Genomic DNA, 24,962 nt, shown 5'->3' on the forward strand with positions numbered 1-24,962 from the left:
CACCCTCCTGTTTTCGTTTTCAGTGAGTACATGCGAGGCCATAACGTTGTGCTTGAATTATTATCAAAGCAATCATGCAGCGCACTCGCCAGAGATTCGTGTAAATGAAAATCATGATAATAATTCACACCCAGAGTATGTCAAATGACCATAAATGCGTTTAGTTGCAGTACATAAAAAGTTAAGAAAGACATATAAACTACATTTTTCTTTATCAAACCTTCTGGGTGGTGAATGTATCAGTTACGTTGTACATGCCATAATAAACCTTAATAAAATAGAAACAGAAATAAATGGACAGTCATCCCTATTTGCATTTGAACATTTTTAAATAAATAAATGTACTCTCAGTACTAACATGTAAATTGTAACATAGACTCAGTATTACACACTGTATACATTTTACATTTACCAAACGCCCTTATCCAGAGCGACTTACAATCAGTAGTGGCAGGGTCAGTCCCCTTGGAAACAAGTGTCTTGCTCAGGGACACAATGGTAGTACGTGGGATTTGACCCTGGGTCTTCTGGTTCATAGGCGAGTGTCTTTCCCACTAGGCCTTGAAGAAGCATCAATGTATTCCAAGGCATCCCAACCATCATGCAAGAGTATAAATGACCACAAATGAAATGACACACACTTAGGAAAAAAAAACCTTTATTGAAACAAATTTTTATTTGACTGGTTCACATCAAGGATTTGTGTCACACCTCAGTGGATCCAAGGCACAGTGGGGGACAGTGGCAGTTCAGCGGAACACACCACAACATACATATATAAAACAAACCATGAAGGTGAATAAAAAGAACATGTATAATATGATCAAATTAAAATGACTTAATTGGAAGAGACATAATAAAGAAATTGAGTATAGGAAAATGTTTTAAATGAGGAGAAAATCAGGCACTTTGAAAACATGTTGAAACATGTAGTGAATTATAGAAGTCTAAATTACCCAATTACCCAGTTAAAATTTTAACTCATGTGGAGAATTCTCCAACATGCCCATTTAGGAAAAAAAAAACAAATGTCAGCATGTGTAATCATCTCTTCAAAAAAATCTGAGAAGCAATCCTAAATCCTAATCTGATATAAATGAATAGTGCCATTCTTCCAGTTTTACTATATAGTAGTACTGCACACTGTATGCCTTTAAATGTGTGTGTGTGTCTGTGTGTGTGTATGCTTGTGAAAGGGGAGCCCGCAAACTGGCGCCTCCTTCTGTGGAAAATGTTAACAGGCAACATATGTTATGGAAAGGAGTCCAGTCTGAGATTTGGGATTAGGCCCAATAACAGATAAATAAGATAAGATTTCACAATAGATGTCTCCTAAAATTAAGAATGCTGTAATTTTTATAAGCGCAAATAAAGAGAAAATAAAATGATGAAAAAAAAAAACAGATATGTTCACAACATTATCTAATGGCACTCTCTGCTCATGACAAAGCACTATGGCATTTTAAGAAGTCGAAGGCAAATTACCATAAACCTCTACACTGCATTGAAATAGTGTCGATCTTCAACCAAAAATGTGTTTGCAGTTTTCTTCTGTAAATAACTATTATTTACGTGCCTATGTGTGGACACAGATCATGAAATGCAAATTTAGGCTCCTCAAAAAGTTACAAAAAATCAGCAGACATATGATTAAATTTACAAGATGGTATAAAATGAATTTACTGTGAAACAATGCTTAAAACCACCCCCTTACATTTGTTGGTCTTGTATCCAGGCAACTTTGGAACCAACAGCATCACATTTGGAAATAAGGGTTAAAAAAAAAAAAAAAAAAAAAAAAAAGTCTCCCTGCAGACTGACCTGTCCCTGTTAACACCTGAAAAGGTGCTAACAGGGACATGCTCCAATTAAGAAGCTTTCTTTTTAGCCCCTGGGTGTGGGGGATGTCAATATATAGAACCTGGAGTGTGAATGGCGTTTGGATGGAACCTGAAGAAAATCTTCTGAAATGATTGCTTCCACAGAGGCAGCAAAGCCCTAAGCCATGGCAGTCAGGACTCTTGGATGTGGATCGATTCGGGGTATACTAGCTTCCACCAGACTTTCCAACTTTATACTATGCAGGTAGTCCCTGGCTATGTTCAGAAAGGCATACCTGGACCTCAGTGTAGAACATATAGTGGAGGACATGAAGATTATTACTGAGTCTAATTACTACTGTAGCTTGTTTGCTTGTTATATCCTTCAATGTATGAAAAAACAGTCTGTAGATAAAAATAAAAAGGACAACTTCTGGTGCAGTATCCGGAATCACTGGTCAACACAGAATGAGCCGACCATGAGGTCACAAAGCATGCTTCTGCAGTTTGTCACAGGTCTTAGGGCCTAATCCTAGTGCATCTTGGTCAGGCTTAACAGAAGTTAACACCATGTGGAGCAGATATACACACAGTTGTCAAGAGTCTTTCAGTGAAAATGCAAACTGTAACCAGCAAACTGAACAGCCGTATGTTAAACAGACAACCAACCAACATAGAAACTTCTGGACAAAAGCACAAATGGTAATGTCATTCATCCAGCTCTTTCACACAGGTCTGTTGCATCATTTAGAAATCATTAATTAAAAATAAACGTGTCTTCTCCTCCTCCTAAACCACTGATGACTGCGACACTGAAGCCACATCAGCCAAAAGACCACACCTCCTCCATCCAGTCACTGCTTGTCCTACTTGACCAGTTAAAGCATGAGCTCTAATGTCCAGACAGTGTAGTTCTCAAAGAAATGGGCGCAAAAGGATCAAGGGAATGACTGAGAAACAGCAGAGAAATCAAAAGAAGGGTGTGGCCGGGAGCGTCACCGGGAGGAGCTGCGCTCTTTGCTCACACAGTCATCCTGCGTGGAGATATCTCCATTTCCCATCGTGTTGCAGGTGCGCCGCTTCTTCCTTCGGTGGGACATTGGGTCTCCCTCAGAGCCTGACTCAGCCTGCAGGGATAGGGGAACACGTTAGTGATGTGAAAGTGAAACACAATGGCACAAAGCCATACCACAGGTGGCACCTTTGCGGTTTGAGATTTGAACCCACAACCTTCTGATTACGGCTCTGCTTCCTTACCACCACTGCCGTAACTATTTAATACCAAGAACAGAGACAACTGAAATAAGAAACAAAAAGGAAGCCCCACCCCCTCTAATTAATAGACATCTAATATCTATAATTTACATTGATAGTCATTCCACTTTCAGTCAAACACGTCAAAGCACCTTCAAATAAGGGGCTGGTGTGAAGGTGGAGTGAAGGTGGAGTAAAGGTAGAGTAAAGGTGGAGTAAAGGTGGAGTAAAGGTGGAGTAAAGGTGGAGTAAAGGTGGAGTGTGTGTTCACTGCTCTGGATGGGAGCAATGAGATCGAGTCAGTCTTCGCATGTCTGTACCTCTGAGTCTGAATCGGAGGAGCTGGAGGATGAGGAGGAAGAAGAATCGCTGGAGCTGTCTGAGGCGATGCCTGTTGACTCCTGCAGGTCTACCTTATCTGCTAAAGCGGCCAGGTCAGGTCGCTCCTGCTTCAGAACACTGGGAGACAGCAACTTACACTGCAGTTACTGCTAAACTACCGAAAATAATTGATTAGTCATAGTTAAGACAGTAGTAGTTTAGTAGTTATTTATTCTTCCCACGTGTTTGTAATGAACATCATTATTATTAAAGTGAATATGAAACACACAATAAAGTGTCACTGTGTTTAAAAGCTGTAACTCCTTTTGGATCTTTTCCAGTGTGTTTTCAATATTCCCACTGGCTTTAACTTTGCAATACACAGGGCATTTGACGTTGACTTAGATTCTGAGCTGAGAGGCTTTAGTCTCAGGACTAAAACGTTGGCAGCAGGACCCTTACCGGTACCACTTGCGTGAAAGTTTTGGCCGGCCGCGGACAGTCTTGTGCCAAACAATGGGGAAGTTGGTTGTGCTGGCGAAGTTCTGCGTCACGGCGATGGTGGTGTCCAGATTTAGTACAACATGCCACCAGCCTCCTACATAAATGTTGATATCGACACTTAGAGAATACAGGGCTAATTATTATTATTATTAATTTACATTAATTACATTTATTTTTGGTATTTATTTGACACACGATAGACACATGCAAACCCCAGGTGCGTGGTAGCTGACCTGGTACAAACACAGTCTCCCCAGGCCTTTGAAGGATCTCCAGGGGCCGGAACTCTGCAGGCCAGGTGGGCTGCTGGCTTCGGGGGTACACCACATTGAACCAGGTGATTGCTTCATCCTGCTGGTTGCCGCCCTCGTCGCGGGTCACCTTGATGAGCTCTCGGGGTGTGTGCGTGGGGAACAGGCACCAGCGCTTGTGGCCCTGAACCAGGGCGTTCCAGGCACTTGTACCCAGCGGGTCAATGTGGATTCCTGTGCCTGAGCGGGCAGGGCCCATCACAAACCATCTAATGGGACAATACACAAAGTCAAATCTTATTTTTGTCAAACCTTCCTATTGTCTTACTTATGTATAGAATCTACAACAGAGTGAATAAAAAGATTGTACAGGGAGTGCAGAATTATTAGGCAAATGAGTATTTTGTCCACATCATCCTCTTCATGCATGTTGTCTTACTCCAAGCTGTATAGGCTCGAAAGCCTACTACCAATTAAGCATATTAGGTGATGTGCATCTCTGTAATGAGAAGGGGTGTGGTCTAATGACATCAACACCCTATATCAGGTGTGCATAATTATTAGGCAACTTCCTTTCCTTTGGCAAAATGGGTCAAAAGAAGGACTTGACAGGCTCAGAAAAGTCAAAAATAGTGAGATATCTTGCAGAGGGATGCAGCACTCTTAAAATTGCAAAGTTTCTGAAGCGTGATCATCGAACAATCAACAGGGTCGCAAGAAGCGTGTGGAAAAACCAAGGCGCAAAATAACTGCCCATGAACTGAGAAAAGTCAAGCGTGCAGCTGCCAAGATGCCACTTGCCATCAGTTTGGCCATATTTCAGAGCTGCAACATCACTGGAGTGCCAAAAGCACAAGGTGTGCAATACTCAGAGACGTGGCCAAGGTAAGAAAGGCTGAAAGACGACCACCACTGAACAAGACACACAAGCTGAAACGTCAAGACAGGGCCAAGAAATATCTCAAGACTGATTTTTCTAAGGTTTTATGGACTGATGAAATGAGAGTGAGTCTTGATGGGCCAGATGGATGGGCCTGTGGCTGGATTGATAAAGGGCAGAGAGCTCCAGTCCGACTCAGACACCAGCAAGGTGGAGGTGGAGTACTGGTTTGGGCTGGTATCATCAAAGATGAGCTTGTGGGGCCTTTTCGGGTTGAGGATGGAGTCAAGCTCAACTCCCAGTCCTACTGCCAGTTTCTGGAAGACACCTTCTTCAAGCAGTGGTACAGGAAGAAGTCTGCATCCTTCAAGAAAAACAGGATTTTCATGCAGGACAATGCTCCATCACACGCGTCCAAGTACTCCACAGCATGGCTGGCAAGAAAGGGTATAAAAGAAGAAAAACTAATGACATGGCCTCCTTGTTCACCTGATCTGAACCCCATTGAGAACATGTGGTCCATCATCAAATGTGAGATTTACAAGGAGGGAAAACAGTACACCTCTCTGAACAGTGTCTGGGAGGCTGTGGTTGTTGCTGCACGCAATGTTGATGGTGAACAGATCAAAACACTGACAGAATCCATGGATGGCAGGCTTTTGAGTGTCCTTGCAAAGAAAGGTGGCTATATTGGTCGCTGATTTCTTTTTGTTTTGTTTTTGAATGTCAGAAATGTATATTTGTGAATGTGGAGATGTTATATTGGATTCACTGGTAAAAATAAATAATTGAAATGGGTATATATTTGTTTTTTGTTAAGTTGCCTAATAATTATGCACAGTAATAGTCACCTGCACACACAGATATCCCCCTAAAATAGCTAAAAATGAAAAACAAAAAACTACTTCCAAAAACATTCAGCTTTGATATTAGTTTTTTGGGTTCATTGAGAACATGGTTGTTCAATAATAAAATTATTCCTCAAAAATACAACTTTCCTAATAATTCTGCACTCCCTGTATTCATAGTTGGGGGTCCTAATGAACCAGAATTGATCACTTCATTGATTGTAACATGGAAGCACGTTGTAAGTCGCTCTGGATAAGGGCGTCTGCCAAATGCCTTAAATGTAAATTTAACAAACCGGTTTCAACTCGCATGTACTACATTTTATAAGCAAGCTTATTGTAACATTAGTAAAAAATTGGTCAAACTTTGGTAACAAGAAAAGCAAAACAAGATTTCTCTGAAGTTGAAAAAAGGTCACAAACCTATAAGGGGGGCGCCGTTTCTCACCCGCGAACTGAAACAGGTCATCTCTGAAGAAGATGGGCACCTGATAGTCCTCTAGCAGCTTGCGGCGCTTGGCATGCTCACCATAACTGCTGTCAAAGATATAAAGTGGGCTGTCATCTCGGGTGGACTCCATGTACTCCATGTAGTACTTCATCTTCATCTTCACCGAATAGCCGTCATTGTCCTCGCCACACTTGAACTTCTGGTTTCGGTATTTGCGCTTGAGGCGCTCCAGGGTCCATTTCTCCCGGGCGGGCCAGCTCTCCTGGCAGTTGAGGAGGACCACAGGCTTATATGGGCGCTCAAAGCGCTCAATGAACTCCTCTGGGGTGATGCGCAGTGTGTCTACCCGCTCCACATTGTCCTGGGTGGAAAAAGAGACAGAAATTTACAAATGATATTTATTTACTTACATGTATGAATGTATAAAAATCTATTCTAGTATTTTGTGCTTTGCGTACTGGTATTAGTATGTTATTAAATATTATAACATGATCTCTTTCTAAAATTACACTGGTAAACGTTTGGACACATCTAGTCATTTATAGGTCTTGCAACTGAAGATACCGGACTATGACATAACACTTGAGGTAGAAGGAAAAAGGTAAAAGGTTTCTCTCCACCACCTTAAGTTTGACAACAGGGACTGTTTCCATCAGTCCTGAAGGTTTATGCTGAACACTTTGTCACTGATTCATCAAACATACTTCACTTTCTCCTGATACAAAAAAAAATACTAAATTGAACTAGATTCTTCAAAATTCTCCATCTTAGTCTTAGTCTTACTCCTTAACCTTAGTCTCCTTAACACACCAAACTTTAAAAGTTTGGTGTGTCCAAACTTTTGACTGGTAGTGTATATATTCTTATGAAGTCTTTTCTTAATATTGCCTTGGGCTAGAAAACCCCCAGGAGACCCAGGTTCAAATCCCACCTACTACCATTGTGTCCCTGAGCAAGACACTTAACCCTTAGTTGCTCCAGGGGGACTGTCCCTGTAACTACTGAATGCAAGTCGCTCTGGATAAGGCCGTCTGATAAATGTAACACCAATTCATCATTGCAATCAATATATATTTATAAATTATATTTATAAATTGGTTTATTTCATAAAAAGCTTCATAGGTAAACACAATTACTGTTTTTGTGCTATGAATTACATTATAGTGGAAGTGAAGTGATTGTCATTGTAAAACACTGCAGCACAGAACACGGCGCACACAACAAAATGCATCCTCCGCTTTTAACCATCACCCATAGTAAGCAGTGGGTACTTTGCTCAGTGGCACCTTGGATTCGGGTTTCAAACCGGCAACCTTCTGATTAACCCCTAGGTCACCACTGCCCCTAAAGAGCGACGGGGATTCGAACCCCGGTTGGCTGCTCCGAAGACAGAGGACATAAACCGCATGCCACGCAGTAATGTCATTTGCTGTTTATCACAATAAACATTACCTACAGCAACATTACGACAGTATTTAGTTTCTACACAGTACAATATTAAATATTTAATTGTACAGCTAATGAAAGAACAAGGTGAAAGTGCACAGCGAAATGTGTCCTCTGCTTTTAACTAATCACCCTTGGTGAGCAGTTGGCAGCCATGAAAGGCGCCCGTGGAGCAGTGTGTGAGGACGATGCTTTGCTCAGTGGCACCTCCTTACCTGCTAGGCCACCACTGTGTTTCTATTCAACACAGTCGCACTAAACACTTCCTCTATGCTCTATGTTACAATTTTGCATTTCGTGTGTGTGTGTGTGTGTGTGTGTGTGGACAAGCCCTCAGCTGGCAAAAAACAAAATGTTATTAAGTAATAAATCACTTTGGCCTGTTAAAAGGTTTAATAGCAATGAATTGTAATTGTAATCTTTTATTTAAAAAAAAAAAAGCCTTCCTAAATATATAAGAAATATTTTTACACACACACACACACACACACAGAGGGAGAGAGGGCGTCCCTTGCTTGTTTACTGGATGACCTGTAGGTCAGCACATGTTCAGGCTGCTTTAAGTATTTTTAGCAACGTTGAGCAGACTGGACGCCGCTACTAAGCGCAAGACAGCTCGGTCTGGTGGTAGTAACCTAGTTGTGTTGTGTCCCCGAGCAAGACACTTAACCCTAAGTTGCTCCAGGGGGGACTCTCCCTGTAACTATTGACTAAGTCGCTCTGGATAAGGGCGTCTGGTAAATGCTGTAAATGTAAATGTCTCGCACATCCTTTTTTTTTTTTTTTTTTTTTTTTACAGGGGGTTGTTTTTACATTATGACAGTATGATTTCTAATCAGATCTATAGTTGGAGTGAGGCGGGGATATTTGTGATAACTGAAGATAACTACTCAATATAGTTCAATGTGGGATTTGTGTGTGTGTGTGTGTACAGAACTGTGATGGTACGTGATGAAAATAAAAATAGATTAACATATTGAATATTGCTTTAGTGGGTTTTCAGTTCAGTGTCGAGGCTAAAATGTGCCACAGCTGAAACGAGTGTTACGTGACTTGCGAGGGCGATTCTTCCACATTTCGGTTCGTGGATCCTCAGTAGAACCTTGTGCTTTGCCTTGTGCAGTGCGAAACGTGCCGACAGAGGCGGGCGGCATGGAAGCCTGCGGTACGGCCCGACTGTCACCGTTACCTTCACTGTCCGGTGGGAAAGATCAAAAGTCTCGCAGTAGTCGTGCTTCGTCCAGTCGGCAGAGTCCTTCAGCTCTGGCCGGGCGCTCCGCTTCGCCTCTTTGATCCTCTTCTTGCTCTTGTGGTTCATTCCGTTTGTGTGGAGCGCGACGCTGCCTCGCCGTCCTTCCCCACCCTGGCAACACCGGCGGCAGGCTAGCGTGCTAACCAGCGGACTAGCCGCCTAGCTTGGAAGCTTCAGCGCGGGCTTTCCAGCTGCGACTACGCGTTCGTACGGAGCAATTTCTCATCCGACCTCGGTAACCGAGCTAATGGCAAGGCCGTGAAGGACTGTTGTTAATTCGTTATTTTTTTTCAAGCGCGGAATCTTTACAGGCGCACTTTTCGACGTGTTTAACAGATTGACAGCAAGTTAAAAATCGCTCAAACTAACACGGTTGTCTCGGCTTTAGATAGGTATCCGCCTCTACATACGTCCGAGAAACGTGATTGGTCCAGACGGGTGTCATTCATGCAGATAAAAGGATTGTGATTGGACCAAACCTGTCACTTTCCATTAAGCCCCGCCCATTTTTGCCTGAGCCCAGACGGATTTTATTGGCGCGAACGTGACGCACGTCCCACACGTGGGTGGGAAGAACCGGTGTTCCTGCGGACGTCGGAAATGTGTTTTATTGTTGAATTTAGCGTTTCGCATTTTTAACTGCCGTCTGTCGAGAAAACGATGAGTAAAGATGGTAATCCCGGCGTGGCCGTGAAAGTGTTCACGTTTGAGGAAAACAGAGAAAGACTGTCGGTTTCAATACCAGAGGTCAGTGTCTGGGGGGTGAGATCTTTAATTGGGACGTAAATGTTGTGTGACGTGATACATTCGGTTTGTGCAGGTTCTTGACCCCCAGTATGGAATGTACGTTTGGCCTTGTGCCGTGGTGCTGGCACAGTACGTGTGGACAGCAAGAACAGAGCTGCTGCAAAAGACAGTGCTTGAGGTACCGGTTATGACTGTGGGTGACACACTGCGTTGTTCGTTCTACGGGAATGCATTCACATCTCAGTGGTTACCCACCCCCCTTGAGAAACTCTGGGTTAAGTGTCTTGCTCGGGGACACAATGGCAGTAGAACTTTGGGGTCTCTTCTGGTTCATAGATGAATGTGTTACCCACTTTATGTTTATTGTACTATAATGAGCTTTGTAGTAATGTTCTGTGCTTCAGCTCGGTGCAGGAGTCGCCTTGCCGGGTGTAGTAGCTGCTAAATGCGGCGCGAAGGTGGTGCTTACTGATGGCGCCGAGCTGCCCCTTTGCCTGGAGAACTGCAGGCAGAGCTGCCGGGTGAACAACCTGCACGACGTGAGGGTTGAGGGTCTCACCTGGGGAGAGGCTTCACCCGAGGTCCACCTGCTCCCGCCTGCAGACATCATCCTGGGGTCTGATGTCTTCTACGAGCCAGAAGGTTGACCAATACAACTCGATGGAAAATATTAAGATTACTCAAATTAATTTACCGGTAACTAATGTTTTTGTTTAACAGATTTTGAAAACATCATTTTAACAGTCACGTTTCTTCTAAGAAAAAACCCCCAGGCCAAGTTCTGGACGACATATCAGGAGAGGAGGTAGGTAATCTGGTGTCATGGAATTGTGAATTTGAAACCTTGCAGGTCGAAGCATGTCTAAATCACATGCAGCCACGCCTTTTTAAACAGACCGGTTTCCTCTTTCAGCTCCGACTGGTCCATCGAAGGGCTGTTGCACAAGTGGAACCTGAAGTGTAAAAACATTCCACTGCAGACGTTTCATGCAGACAGAAGCCATCTGGCTGGTTCCCACCTTCCAGGATGTCATAGTATTCAAATGATGATCATATCAATGGACATGTAAAGGCTACTAACAAAAGCAAATGTTGCACAATATAAATGGAAAAACATGAATGTAATATTAAACAAAAAGACACAGGGTTCAAACATACAATTTCAGGTATTTATTTTAGGTACAACATAATTGCATTAAATTTGCCCGCAAAAGAAAAGAGGTGAACATGCATTTCCTTTTAACACATTTTTATAAAATAAAAAAAAGAACAAAAGCTGGATTTTTAAATCTTTTGCAGTCGCCCCAACTTTTAAAAACTCAGCCTCGCCAAAGCACTGGTAACCATGGAAACCACAGGTGCAATACGAAGAAAACTGGAAACAGCCAAGCACTCAGCACTTCAACGCCACCTTTAACAGCTAACCAGCAATATTCAACTGCTACACAACTGCGCCTAGTGCACAAAAAATACACAAGAGAGAAGGTTAGAATACAAAACTTTGGAGGGGGGAAAAAAATAAAATAAAGCTACTGATTTCAGTGCTAAACAATTTTTTTTTTGCGCGCAGATTACAGAAACATGGAATTATTTCAGTCATTAAGTATGACCTTTTAAAAATTGGGCAAATGTGAAAGTTATCTGCCGCCCTTTTGATATTAAACCTAAATGAGCAGAGAGCCAAACACCACAACAGACAAAACAAAAATCGATTTACCTCACAAGCCCAAAGTATCAGAGCCTCACCCTATTCAATGGATCGCAAGCAATTTTCAACATTTTACACAAGAACAAAGTTGTGAGATGGGTGAGAAAGAAAACTAAGTGTTAAGATCAAACAATAACCTTTTGGGCCAGTTATCATTGTTTAGAGGTGGAGCTCCCCCAGAACGGTTCTGCAGTCAGCCTGAAGTCCTCAAACGGGTTCTCGTACTTCCAAGAATGCTGAAGAAAAACAAAACAGCAATGCGCAATTAAAATTAGCAAAGCAAAGCAATGGAAAGTAAAGGCTAGACGGAAAATTGCTGCAAGGATTTACCCTTCAACGTCTGGCTTTAAAAAAAAAAAAAAAAAAAAAAGTGTCAATATTTGAAAACTGAACTGAGCATGCGGGTCAAGTTTTACTAACTTCTTTTGGATGCTTGCTCAGTAGAAAGAAGTCTCTTATTAATAGAAAATGTTTCTGCACCTTAGCCATCAATGGCAATGGTGAGTTGTTTGGAACCAACAGACTTTAGACGCCTTCTAGAACAGGCCAATTCTGTACAACGAATGCACAAGTGACAAATTTTGCGCAAGTCACCGTGCAAAGAAACCAGCCTTGATTAGAATATAAATGGCAGACGGTCTTCAGATGAGAAAAAAAAAAAAAAAGCCATTTTCTTTCCAATTCTGACATCCCACGGACGTACCTCGCAGACACCCCAAACTCTGACCGACACAAACCTGCTTCCATAGCAACCCCAAACTGCAGCAGGAAGCCCATGGGCAGCTCACACACCCCTCTAACTGCCCCTCACACTCCTCTCCACTCCTCCTCTCCGCTCCCTCACTCAGGAGTCAGCAGCTTGGAGGAGAGAAGTCCACATTTTTTGGGGTGAACAATGATATTGGAGGGAAAAATTAAATCATTTCACACTTACACACTCAAACAGTTCCCAGAAATTCATAACTCACCTCTATGGGACAATGTCGATAACACGGCAACTACATAGCTGCATGTTGAAATCCATTTACGCTTAACGAAGAAATAAAGTTTTGCTTTTTTTTTTTTTTTTAAGAATTAAATTAAGATTAAGTGGGTTATTGCATGCGACAAACCGCGCGCCTACCTTCATAAAGCTTCATCCTGAAGCGGTTCCGCTCTCCTCCGGAGACTTGGGCCGACTCTTGGACCTCGACCTGGACTTCGAGCCTTTGTTAGACGCTGGAGTTCGGCTCCTGGAGCGGGACTTGGACTTGGATTTGGACTTGGACCTCGAGCGGGACCGGGACCGGGACGGCGACTTGGTCTTGGACTTCGACTTGCTCCGCCGAGGCGTGTGGGATCTGGACCGGGACCTGGACCGCGAGTACGAGCGGGACCTGGAGCGGCTGTTCCTGGAGCGGCTTCGGGAGCGGCTCCTGCTCCTGGACCGGCTGCGTCGGCGGCGCTTCGGACTGGGGGAACAGCTGAGTACATTCAGTGGATTGAGTAAGAAACGTCCCACGACAACAAAGGCTGAGGACCAGGACGCGAATAAAAAATGGCGCTTTTAATGTAATTTAACGTAAACTACTTCTGCAAAAACGTAACAACGCAAGATGAAGATAAAAGCAGCGACGTTTACCTTCGGCTGCGACGACCATGTCCTCCACTGTACCTACGGGGAGGCCCGCCGCCGCCGCGGCGGCCGTAGTGCGAGTCCGGAGGCCTGCCGTACCGAGCCATCTGGACCCGCAGCTCCCGGCCGTCGAGGATGGCCCCATCCATCGCGTCCATCGCGTCCTCGGCGTCGCGCTTGTCCAAGAACCTGACGAAGGCGAATCCCCTGCTCTCCTTCGAGTACCGGTCCCGGGGAATGTACACGTCCCCGACCCGGCCGTACTTCTCAAAGACGCGCCGAAGGGTTTCGGGCGACGTGCGGTACGTCAGATTGTCCACTTTTAACGAAGTCATGCCCTCCACGTCGGGCGGAGGCCTGCCGTAACTCATATTTGCAGAGCAAACGCGACAGAACTACACAAAGGATGCTGCCTGCGAGAAGCGTGGATAAGAAAATGGCCCCGTTTGCTGCTTCTGAACTGCAGTTAGCCTCACACGCAGCCCGACCGGAGAACAGGAAGCGCCTTGTTGAATATACAAAATGGCGGACCTATGGCGGGAACAACTTTTTTTTAATTATCGGACATAGACATTAAATATGGTGAATTTCAAACAAACTATCACGTACCTATAGCATTATTCGTGAATATGTAATTGATTATAAATGTGCTTGGGCGAATAAAAAAAAAAAGCGGAAGTGTGGTGCTGTGGTTTTTATACTGATCTGAGATCAGTTTCCCGGCTTCTCTGACAATGGTTGAAGATACGCTTTGGGCATCCTAAGATGATTCTAGATCAGATATTTTGTTCTGAAATACATTGCTTTTAGTTAAACCAATAGGAAGAATTTTATTTGGCTTTATTTTAGTGGGTAACACCCTTGCCTATAAACCATAAGACCCGGGTTAAAATCCCACTTACTATTTATAATATGTCCCTGAGCAAGACACTTAACTCTAAATTTCTCCAGGCTAACTGTCACTGTTACTACTGATTGTAAGTCGCTCTGCATAAGGGTGTTTGCAAAATGCCGTAAATCTAAAACTTGTTTTGTGGAGTTATATTATGGTATGGTGCAGGTGCCTAGGTTCATTTTATAAAGCATTACATTACTCAAAACAGTTCAGTTACTGTTTACCTGATAAACATGTTTTGTTCCCTTTATTCTGGCAAGTTATAAAACAAATGAGCTACAATGCTCTCTTATTTTGGTCAAATTCCTGCCTTGTCCTTCACTAAATTGTCCTGAATGTGCCAATGTGTGACAATTTCATGTTAGTGAAAGTGAAGTGATTGTCATTGTGAAATACTGCAGCACAGCACACAGTGACTCATTGAAATGTGACCTCTGCATTTAACCATCACCCTTAGTGAGCAGTGTGTGGGGACGGTGCTTTGCTCAGTGGCACCTCAGTGGCATCTTGGCGGATCGGGATTCGAATCAGCAACCTTCTGATTACGGGGCCGCTTCATTAACCGCTAGGCCACCACTGTTAGGAGAGCAGTGCATGCGTGGGAAAAGAGGAAGGGCGAGATCACTGACCTTAATACACCTGACATAATTTCTGACCCATCATGGACCAGCTGTTTTGCATTTGCGTGTTCATGCATTCTAACGGCTATGTTTTTATTTCCACGCATATGGTTCTTTGGACATGATACGATCAAATCCTGACTGATGAAAATCAAACTGAAAAAAGGTACCCTCACTGCCAGACTATGCAATAGCTTCTTTCCACAGGCCATAAGATACCTGAGTACTCAGTAACTTTCCACTCTGGTCTGACACACATACACTACCTCTGTTATATTGAACTATATTTTCTGTGCGTAATATCATCTATTAATTCACTATTCAACTTTGCACAGCAATAATTGCACTATTTTACATATTTGCACATTTATTTCTCATTTCATTAGTGCTGTCTATCTCATTGTTTACATGTTTTAGTTAAATGTTATTCTTGCACTGCCTGTGTCCCGTTTGCAATTTATGTTGCAATTTATGCAAATTATGTGGGGGGCAGTGGTGGCCTAGCGGTTAAGGAAGTGGCCCCATAATCAGAAGGTTGCTGGTTCGAATCCCGATCTGCCAAGGTGCCACTGAGCAAAGTACTGTCCCCACACACTGCTTCCCGGGCGCCTGTCATGGTTGCCCACTGCTCACTCAGGGTGATGGGTTAAATGCAGAGGACAAATTTCATTGTGTGCACCATGTGCTGTGCTGCTGTGTATCACATGTGACAATCACTTCACTTCACTGTGGGTGCACCTGGATGTTGCCCAGTTCGTCTGTGTTGTACAAGTGCACTTGTAAGTGCACAGTCTGTAAGTTTGTTTTATTGTTCAAGTGTCAAGTGTTAAATGTAGCACCAGGTTCATGAGAAACGTTGTTTCGTTCCACTACGTACTATCTAACACGTATATAGCTGAAATGACAATAACGTGAACTTCAGCTTCGAACGAGCCGAAAGCGGAAACAAAAACTCGTTTTCCCAGAATGCCTCGTAGCACGTGAGGGCGCCGTAGTCAGCTGACCTTTCACATGACTGGCGTTGTCCGCATATGGAACCATACGTTCCCCAGAACTACTTCTGAGAGATTTCTCTTTCAGTCAGGACGGAGCGGTTCGGTTAATGACACCACGGGAGGCGCGGAACGTCTACTTCTAGTTATCTTTCGATTTAATCAATATACGACCGCGAGAAAATGGCCGAATACATGTTTTAACGAGGAACCTGCTGCAGACTGCAAGGGCGAGGATGTAAATATTAGTTTTTTTTCCCTTATATTTCGGATTTTCTAGTATCGATGTCTTTTTCTCAAAGTCTTAACCTGGTATTGCGTTATATAGTAAGTTTTATGTAGATGTAGCCTGAGGAACGAATACTGATCTACAAACTTGACTGTGGGAGACCAGTCGCAGGGCAAGATGAGTCCGGACGGCAAGTCGCTGCTTAACATCATAGTCCTGGGCTTCGGCTTCATGCTGATGTTCACGGCGTTCCAGACATGCGGCAACGTCGAGGTAAGCAGCCATCTTTTAAAGTAAAAACTCTGCTGGCCCTGAAAGCTTTTTTTAAATTACATTTATGACTGACAAGTCCATATTTTTCGAGATCACAACCTGTCACCTTCCTGGGACGTACGAAATTGTCTATTAATATTAAATATGGTTTTGAACTGCACTGCAAATCTATTATATTTTTTGTGTTATCTAATATTATAACCATATAAATACAATTCATCTAATATATATATATCTTAATTTGACCTGTATTTTAAGATTCATGTAGTACTATGAAGTAGCCTTCAGTAAACAGCAGTATTTTGCACTTTATCTACACAGCAAACGGTGATCAAGAGTTATAACAGCTCTGAATTCCACGGCAGCGGATACACCAGGTGACTGCTTTCCTTATACGAACGCTGAGTATCAGACACTCCTGTATCACATTTCATGATCAAAACCTGACATTATGTTCAGGTCATGGCGGAATTGTTCACCCCGATGAGCCGAGGCCAGCGCTTAATTTAATGACCTCGGGGCATTCGGCTCTCTGCCGAAAGCACAAAAACGTTCATTCATTGACCGAATTACAGCTTCGAAAGAAAATTGATTCAGGGCTTGTTTGCGTTGTGTAATTAAGGTCTTCTGGTCTTTTTAAGCCCCCCCCCCCCTCCTTCATCTGCTGACTTATTATCCACAATAAATGTCCAGGCCTCACTGTGTAATAAAACTCATACTCCATTCATGTGACTATTGTAGGCTGTAGGTCATATTTGACAATAAGTCATCTTATATTTTACGATGCACAAAGTAGTGTTTTATGTCATTATATGTTTATATAAGTGAACATATAGTTTATGGAACGTTTATTATTTTCTTGTGATTATTATGTCATGAAATATTAAATCTTACTTTGTTACATTAACTATTTGTTTTTTGGTGGGGTTCTGATCTGATTTTTGGGTTCATAGCATGGCCATCATCTATGGTGTCTTCTCAGCATCCAACCTCATTGCACCGTCTGTGGTGGCTGTCATCGGACCGCAGCTCTCCATGTTCTTTAGTGGTCTCCTTTACAGGTAATGTTTTTTCCCTCTTTCATCCAAACGGCTAAGTAAGCACAGTACAGTAGTACTGTACAAATTACAGTAGTATATGTAGGATTTGTATATGTGCTCACTGAATATGCCGATTGTTATAGAAGATTTTATATATTAATTCTACTTTCTTGTAAACTGTTCCAGTGGATATATTGCCATGTTCATTCACCCATTCACCTGGAGCTTCTACACAGCATCAGTCTTAGTGGGAGTGGCGGCAGCAGGTACCAATAAGCAGTATATTTCTGACCAATGACTAATTTTAAGACTCTGTAAGTGGGGTCTTAATAGTGCTTTGTTGTCTTTCATTATGTACCAGTTCTGTGGACAGCACAGGGCAACGTTCTTGCCATAAACTCCAAGGACTCCACCATTGGCCGAAACAGTGGAATTTTCTGGGCCCTGTTGCAGTTTAGGTAACACCCACAGACACCTCTGTAGTCACGCTGTGCAGAGCCTCCTTATAGAGACCACAGAACAGATAATGTCCAATAGTTCTTACTCATTGGCAAAAACGAAAACCAATTATTCTGTCTGAAAAGTGAAGTGATTGCACGCATGTGTCCTCTCTCTGCATTTAATCAATCACCCGTAGTGAGACGTGAGTAGCCATGGTAGCTTGCTCAATGGGACCTAAAGTGATTTTGGAATTTGAACCCACAACCCTTTCCTTAACTGCTAGGCCACCACTGCCCCAGTAATAACCGTGGAGATGCCGGGGATTGAACCCAGGACCTCATACACACAAAGCATGAGTTCTACCACTTTGCTACATCCCCATTAGGTTATCTCAAAAAGGATATTTCACTGGCGACTGGACTTGATATGGATCCTTGACAACATTCTTGACTCTGGAATGGAAGGGTCAAACGTTGTCAAGGATCCATAACAAGTCCAGTTGCCAGTGAAATAACCTTTTTTTGAGAACCATGACTGAGAACCTTCATAGATATACCCATTAGGGAATATAAATAAAGATTTTAATGCTTTAATATTTTAACATATGGACTAGGCAGTCATATCTGATTGAAGTGTCCTGACATTTTACATTTACATTTACATTTACAGCATTTATCAGACGCCCTTATCCAGAGCGACTTACAAACGGTAGTTACAGGGACAGTCCCCCCCTGGAGAAACTTAGGGTTAAGTGTCCTGCTCAGGGACACAATGGTAGTAAGTGGGATTCGAACCTGGGTCTTCTGGTTCATAGGCGAGTGTGTTACCCACTAGGCTACTACCACCCAAATAAGAATGAACACACTATCACAGGGGGCACCTGGATTTGAACCTGGGACCTCTTGATCTGCAGTCAAATGCTCTACCACTGAGCTATAACCCCACAGAAGGCAGAAGTGAATAATGTTGCTCTAATTTGATCTCTGGTCTTCAATTTCAGCTTGTTCTTTGGGAACATCTATATTTATTTTGCCTGGCATGGGAAAGTTCACATAGCAGGTGGGTTTTTGCTGCATTTGTTGTTGTTGTTTTTGTTGATATTATTAATAGTAATATTATTTTTAAAAGCTACCGGGGTTGCTTACTGACGTCTTCATCTGTGAACTGATGTTGTGTATTTTTCATCATCATCATCATTCATTAGTTCTGTCACCCCCTAGCAACCCCTTCATCTCATGGATCAGGGCCTTCAGGGTATAAAAAAATTAGTTAGTTAATATCTAGTTAATTTTCTAGTTAATATCTGAATTAGATTCATTTTTAAACGCTGCAAATTTGTTTTTCATTGATATAAAGGAGGCTTTAAAAAGGAACACTCTCTGTTGTTTGCGTTTGTCTTCTCAGATAAGGACCGCCAGACCGTCTTCATTACTCTCACTGTCATCAGTCTGATCGGCAGCTTCCTCTTCTTCCTCATCCAGCGCCCTGAGCCAGAGGCTCCACCCTCTGACGCATCAGAGTCCTTGTTGCCCCCAGAGAACTCAGAAGGCAGCTCCACGTCTGTGTGAGTAATCATCATGTGGAAGCAGCAATCCTTCTTTAGTATTTAACATCTTCACACAAGTAGAGCTGGGTCATATTGCAACTCCTTGTTTTGCTGATGAATACTGTTAGTAAATGACTGATTCAAATATCTCAAACACTTCATTATTTCCAGCATATGTATTTGAGCCACTAAGAAGGTAATAAACTGACCTTTCAAGCATTTACAGTCCCCTTTGGATTTATTTAAGACCATACATCTCTTGTAATCAATAAAATGGAAAAAAATCAATAAAATCTGAGAGAGATGCAGCTGTTATGTATTATCCTCCAAAACTTTGGAATAAATGACCAATACCAGTCAGAGAGTCACTTCCTTGTTTCCATATTATCTTACTCTGTTTTACTTTATGTAGTACATTTAATAAATATATTTACGTATTTACTATATTAATCCTTTTTTTTTTTTTTTACTTATCCTTTATGTTTGTTGCTTTCATCTTGAACCGCTCTCAAAAATCCTCATTTGTTGTTTTTATTTATTTTTGTAACAGAGCCAATCAAAGCCTTGGTTCCCAAGCCTTGGAAGCTTTCAGTAAGTCCAATATCCGTCCTGGCCTATTCTACTGCACCGATCTTTATTTCCTTCTGACTGAAGCACAAAGAGTTGGTTGGGATTTGTGATTATGAACTATAACCATTTTTCCCCCACTGGAAATGCACATGTGCAGTATACGATGCTGACCTGTCAGCATTAAGTTAGAATTGAACTGAAGTGGGTAATGTCTTGTGGAAGGCTTTAAAATCTGTACCAAGGTGCAATGAAGACGCTGTGACCTTACACTCAATTTGCAATTGGCAAGTGATTAGTTGTAGTATGTGACACACCACACCCAGTGCACACAGTGAAATGTGTGCACTGCATTTTAACCCATCCCCTGAGGGGAGAGTGGGCAGCCATGAAAGGCGCCCGGGAATCAGTGTGTGGCGGTTTGGGAGTCTTTTTCCTTACCCACGTGGCCTCCACTGCCCCAGTATGTCTTAGCTGAAACCAAAGGCCTGTCTCTGTTCCTCATTTTGCCCTCATGTGCATGTTGACAGAAAAGGCTCTGCAGCTGTCCATCACCAAAGAGATGCTGCTGCTAAGTTTATCCATCGGATACACAGGTGAGACTGTTTCAGAGAGTTCATTGCCGACATAGCAAAGGATTGTCCTAATGAACCCTGATTTTTTTTACTTCCACTGAAACATATCGGGCAAATGTTTTTCATTTTTTGACCTTTGAATTAGATGAATTAACACTTAACATTTACTAACACAGAGCTTCAACCAACACACATGGTAGGGCTCTCCAGCTTTACACATCTATTGTCCTGTTCCCTGTGTCCGTCCCATGTCCCTTTTCCAATATGTATTTGCTAAGTTTATTTTTCTTTGCACAGGTCTGGAACTTACCTTTTACAGCGGTGTGTATGGGACCAGTATAGGAGCCATGACTCAGTTTGGACAGGATGCCAAGGGACTGATTGGACTCTCAGGGATTTTTATTGGCATTGGTGAAATATTGGGTGAGTGTCATACCATATTAATATATTCTGTACGCATTTTATTAATACATGAATCAGAGTAATGCTTAACCTGTTATGTCCAGGAGGGGGCGTGTTTGGAATGATGAACAAGTGCAACCGCTTTGGGAGGAATCCTGTTGTGCTGCTGGGGCTGTTTACACACTTCTTGGCCTTCTTCCTGATCTTCCTGAACATTGCCAACAATGCACCGTGTGCCCCAGAAGAGGGGACAGACTTGCAAGGCTTTATTATGCCCAGGTGTTTCCCTAGCATGTTCTATTCTTGACAAGTTAGGCCTTATCAGGGCTCTTAGTTTTGTAAAAATCATCTTGTTCTTAAAACAGAGTGAATAAAATGATTGAATTCAGATTTGAACAAGAACTGATTACGTAACCTGTAAGCATATTGTACAATTGCTCTGGATAAAGGTGTCTGCTAAATGGCACAAATCTAAATGTAAAGTAAAAAAAAGATTTTAGGAAGTTATTTCAATGGTGCATATATAAACAAGAAAGATGTTTTCCACATTTTTACAGTGTCAGTGATTTTTAGCACCTTTTAATCCCTGTTTTCCATCTTATATGTTGCAGTGTTGAGGTTGCACTGTTCTGCAGCTTCCTGCTGGGTCTGGGTGACAGCTGCTTCAACACGCAGCTCCTCAGCATCATTGGCTTCATGTATCGAGAGGACAGTGCCCCTGCCTTTGCTGTATTCAAATTTGTTCAGGTGAGCTTTTGATACCTGATTTAAATAAGATTTTGATCAAGTACTATTTCTGTCTCATTTGGTTTATTGGGTATCTACTTTGAGGACTACAGATATAGATTTCTAGTGCATAGTTATAGCAGTACAACAGTGAAATGCATCCTGAACAGCTCTGTTTTGGCTGTGCATAGTTAAAGAATAAAGTTCTAAAAAGACATACAATGAAACAAGGATGGAAAATATAATTGAAGAAAAGGGGAATAAGGCTAGTACAAAAAAGTAGCATAAATTACTTAAATGCCTGCTAAACTTGATACAGAAATTAATCAGATTATGTTGTTGGTCGTGGTAGCCGTGTTTGTATGTGATGTGAATGTGTGTTTCTTCTCCTCCCGTACAGTCCATTACAGCAGCCGTGGCCTTCTTCTACAGTAACTTCCTGCTGCTGCACTGGCAGCTCCTCATCATGGTTTTTGTGGGCTTCGTGGGGACTATAGCGTTCTTTGCCGCCGAGTGGATAGTCGTGGCTCGCCACCGGGACTCTGACTATGACAGCATATGACGGCGGACGGCAGAAGCCCTCAGCCCACCACAGGGGGCAGCACCTCACCCCTCAAAGGGCGTGAGAGACACTGAAAAAAGTGGCCTGCCCTTACTGCACGTACCTCAGCCCTGGCTCCAGAGCCCATGGACATAGCTGGCACTATATATTATCCAAAATCTGTTTTTTGCCGATTCATTGTGGAACAGGTGCAGTAACACAGTGTCCACAATGTAGACGAAACCCCAACCCATAGCAAATACATGGTGTACAGGGCATTTTAATTATATACCCACACATGCTATTGTTCATTGGGTCTGTCCTTTTCTTCATAAACGTTCTTTATAAAAAATCTGTTCTATCATGCAGCACTTCCATTGGACAATTTAGCACTTGGAATAATAAAGGGAGAAATGAGTTTTAGAGTTTTACTGCACCGTGTTGTTGGCTAGATGTATATGTATGCAAGCCTTTGTCCGGATTCCTGCAGACGGAAGCATTAAATGGGGGAGAGGCTGGGTTTCCACATGAGAATTCGTAACTACATGAAAATAGTTCCTGGTTGTTTTTGCTCATACTGATATACTGGGGAAGAATATATATAAATGATGGTTCCTGTTTTGTTTCTTTCTTTTTCTTTTTTTTTTAACTACTGATTAATGTTTGCCAAAGCATCAGAAATGGAATAAAGTTTACAGTCATTTTTTTTATTTTTTATAACCTTTGTTTGAAATGTACATGTATACCAGCAGAAGGGAATGCTATTCTGAAATGGTATGTTTGAGGAAGCTGGACTGCATCTGCTTGTTCTAGTGCAGGTACCTTGTACCTCTAGTACCTTGAACCCAGTGCTGGAATTACAGTCAGGAGTTTTGAGGATCTCGCACAATCAGTGTCTGTTCTTGATTACACGTAAATCTTGAAAGCCAATTCACTGGTGGAGGAGAACTGACCAGATGAAAGCATGGAATGGTTTGGACATGTGAAACTGGTGCATTTGTAATGCTGTTGTTACTTGAATGTACTTTACTGTAATGCGAGAATCAAACCGGGTACAAGATGTTCATGCCATGCATAAATATGCTGTATGATTATTTAATTTAAATGTTTTTTTTCCCCCACTGGTCCTGTATATTTATCATTTAAAAGTGTCCCCTTCATTACACCTGACCTAAACCAGAAAATGTTTTTTTCATTATTTATTTACCTCTATTTACCGAGTGCAGTCACACGTGTTAAGGTATTTATTCCATATATTTACAAGTGTGTGCACCTGTTAGCCCTCAAAGTGGTACACATAGGGGCCCTGAGATCCAACAATTAGCCTTGGGCTACGTTCTTGTAGGTTTTTATTTCAGAGTTATTGAGCTGTTGATGGTCAAGGTGCCTGATCTGATCTAGGAGCTCAAATACCTGAAGCCCTGCCAGGTTGCTTTGTACCCGTGGACCCCACAGAGCGAATATAGCCCATATATATATATATATATATTCTTTCAGTTTTCTAGCCCTTAATCGGCCGCCAAGGTCTGAGCACAGGAATGGCTGCTACCAGGATATTTTTGGGCACAGGTTCACTGGACGCCCAGCAGTGACACTGATGGATGTAAAAATGACCTGCTATGTATAGAATGCAGTAAAGATCTTAAGGTCAGAACCACCTACTACTTGTTAGCCATTAATAGGAATGTTGCTTTAATGTGGCTGACAAAATTTGAAAATCATACATTTTAAGAAGTTATAAAATACATTTTATATAACTTGCCTCCCACTGGAGGGCAGCAAAGCCAGAAAATCTGCTTGAGGGTCATGTCGGGAGCAGAGTTTACAGGCCAGCTCAAGGTGGACTCTCTTTGTAACTACTGATTGTAAATTGCTCTGGATAAGGTCGTACGATAAATGCTGTTTATGTAAATTAGAAATCTCTAGTAGCCTGGCATGTAAAAAAAAAAATTAACCAGAAGACCACAGTCACAGGTTCAAACCCCACTTACCAACACGTGTGTGTATGTAATCCCATTAGAAATGTGGATAAATTCCTCGGTGCTCAGGGCTGAATTGTGCTTGTCATGAAGATTAAAGCTGACATGAGGTGAGATCAGGTGTGTGATGTAGAACTTTTTAATGTCAATATATATATATATACCTCACCATATGCCATGCACAGGGTCAAACTTTGACTCATTACTTGCTATTACTTGCTGACCGCTTGTGATTGGCCAGGTTACTGGGAGACGTCCCTGGTGCCCCCACCCAACCCCCACCCCATGGGTCAGCCTTCATCGTTGACCATGTATTACACAACTTTATATTAAAGCACAGAAAATGTTTTAACCAATGTTTTTAATCCCTTGAGTCATCAGCTAAAATAGTTCCCTCTACATCCAAGTGAATTGGCGGGAATGTCTCCCAGAAGCAAATTCACGTCTAGAAATATTACAACCTCTCACCCCATTATTGCCGGCCCTGACTTGTACACACAGGCTAATTTCTGTGTCTTTCATTGTATGTGTGAGTGTGTATTCCTGGAAGATAATGACTCACTTGGCTCACCGGGTACACCCTGTCCTCGCAGAGGACTGGATTGACACTCTTCACCACATCCTTCCTAAGTAGTGGTGCACCGTATGCACAGCACTGCAGCTTTCGTTTGTATGGCTGTATGGCTTACAACAGAGCTTCCCCCTCTCTCTCCTAACACACACACACACACACACACACACAAATAGACTCAAAGGCCTGTCATGTCACAATGATCTCAAAGCTGCTGGTGACATGTTGGAGAAGTGTTTCTCTGTACATGCCATTCAGAAATGTCGCCTCTCACCACGGAAGAGATTTGTGTCAATAAACCATGAATCGTGCGTAAAACCCAAGGAAGTGGTCACTTAAACATGTGAGGGACAGGTGAAGCCACGCTGCAATGGAAAACCAGCACAAACGCCAGGGATCTACCTCATGATTAGTTAATAGTTTGCGTTGAAATATTTATTAAAAGAAGCTTGACATTTGCCTCCCATA

General features: G+C 42.5%; 4 protein-coding genes across 11 annotated transcripts; 2 read left to right on the top strand and 2 right to left on the bottom strand.

The window, feature by feature from the left end:
• Positions 1–1,806: 1,806 nt before the first annotated feature.
• On the bottom strand, positions 1,807–9,419 carry jmjd6 (jumonji domain containing 6, arginine demethylase and lysine hydroxylase). The gene is made up of 6 exons (XM_028986621.1): positions 8,965–9,419; positions 6,302–6,690; positions 4,133–4,419; positions 3,858–3,993; positions 3,395–3,533; positions 1,807–2,947 (listed from the first exon to the last, which is right to left on the bottom strand). Exons 1-6 carry the CDS (start codon positions 9,091–9,093, stop codon positions 2,816–2,818), a joined length of 1,212 nt encoding a protein of 403 aa, XP_028842454.1. The 5' UTR covers positions 9,094–9,419; the 3' UTR covers positions 1,807–2,815.
• Positions 9,420–9,581: 162 nt separating this feature from the next.
• On the top strand, positions 9,582–11,031 carry mettl23 (methyltransferase 23, arginine). The gene is made up of 5 exons (XM_028987695.1): positions 9,582–9,774; positions 9,848–9,952; positions 10,179–10,416; positions 10,495–10,579; positions 10,688–11,031. The coding sequence occupies exons 1-5, from the start codon at positions 9,688–9,690 to the stop codon at positions 10,842–10,844; spliced, it is 672 nt and encodes a 223-aa protein (XP_028843528.1). The 5' UTR covers positions 9,582–9,687; the 3' UTR covers positions 10,845–11,031.
• On the bottom strand, positions 10,922–13,625 carry srsf2b (serine and arginine rich splicing factor 2b). 7 transcript variants are annotated; one of them, XR_003750389.1, is made up of 4 exons: positions 13,104–13,625; positions 12,606–12,945; positions 11,620–11,718; positions 10,922–11,229 (listed from the first exon to the last, which is right to left on the bottom strand). XR_003750389.1 is itself a non-coding variant. In XM_028987692.1 (3 exons), exons 1-2 carry the CDS (start codon positions 13,466–13,468, stop codon positions 12,618–12,620), a joined length of 693 nt encoding a protein of 230 aa, XP_028843525.1. In that variant the 5' UTR covers positions 13,469–13,625; the 3' UTR covers positions 10,922–11,718; positions 12,606–12,617. The 7 variants fall into 7 exon arrangements, 3 of the variants coding, with proteins under 3 accessions (XP_028843525.1, XP_028843526.1, XP_028843527.1); XR_003750390.1 differs by adding an exon at positions 12,220–12,340 and having other exon boundaries at positions 10,922–11,718; XR_003750388.1 differs by having other exon boundaries at positions 12,220–12,945.
• Positions 13,626–15,604: 1,979 nt separating this feature from the next.
• On the top strand, positions 15,605–23,068 carry mfsd11 (major facilitator superfamily domain containing 11). Of its 2 annotated transcripts, none has more exons than XM_028986534.1 (14): positions 15,605–15,842; positions 15,999–16,106; positions 16,428–16,483; positions 17,060–17,167; positions 17,333–17,412; positions 17,508–17,604; positions 18,588–18,646; positions 18,992–19,151; positions 19,684–19,724; positions 20,231–20,296; positions 20,573–20,698; positions 20,782–20,956; positions 21,289–21,424; positions 21,804–23,068. In XM_028986534.1, the coding sequence occupies exons 1-14, from the start codon at positions 15,624–15,626 to the stop codon at positions 21,963–21,965; spliced, it is 1,593 nt and encodes a 530-aa protein (XP_028842367.1). In that variant the 5' UTR covers positions 15,605–15,623; the 3' UTR covers positions 21,966–23,068. The 2 variants fall into 2 exon arrangements, with proteins under 2 accessions (XP_028842367.1, XP_028842368.1); XM_028986535.1 differs by having other exon boundaries at positions 15,606–15,842; positions 15,933–16,106.
• The last annotated feature ends 1,894 nt before the right edge of the window (positions 23,069–24,962 follow it).

Source organism: Denticeps clupeoides, chromosome 7 (assembly GCF_900700375.1).
Source record: "Denticeps clupeoides chromosome 7, fDenClu1.1, whole genome shotgun sequence".
NCBI lineage: Eukaryota > Metazoa > Chordata > Actinopteri > Clupeiformes > Denticipitidae > Denticeps > Denticeps clupeoides.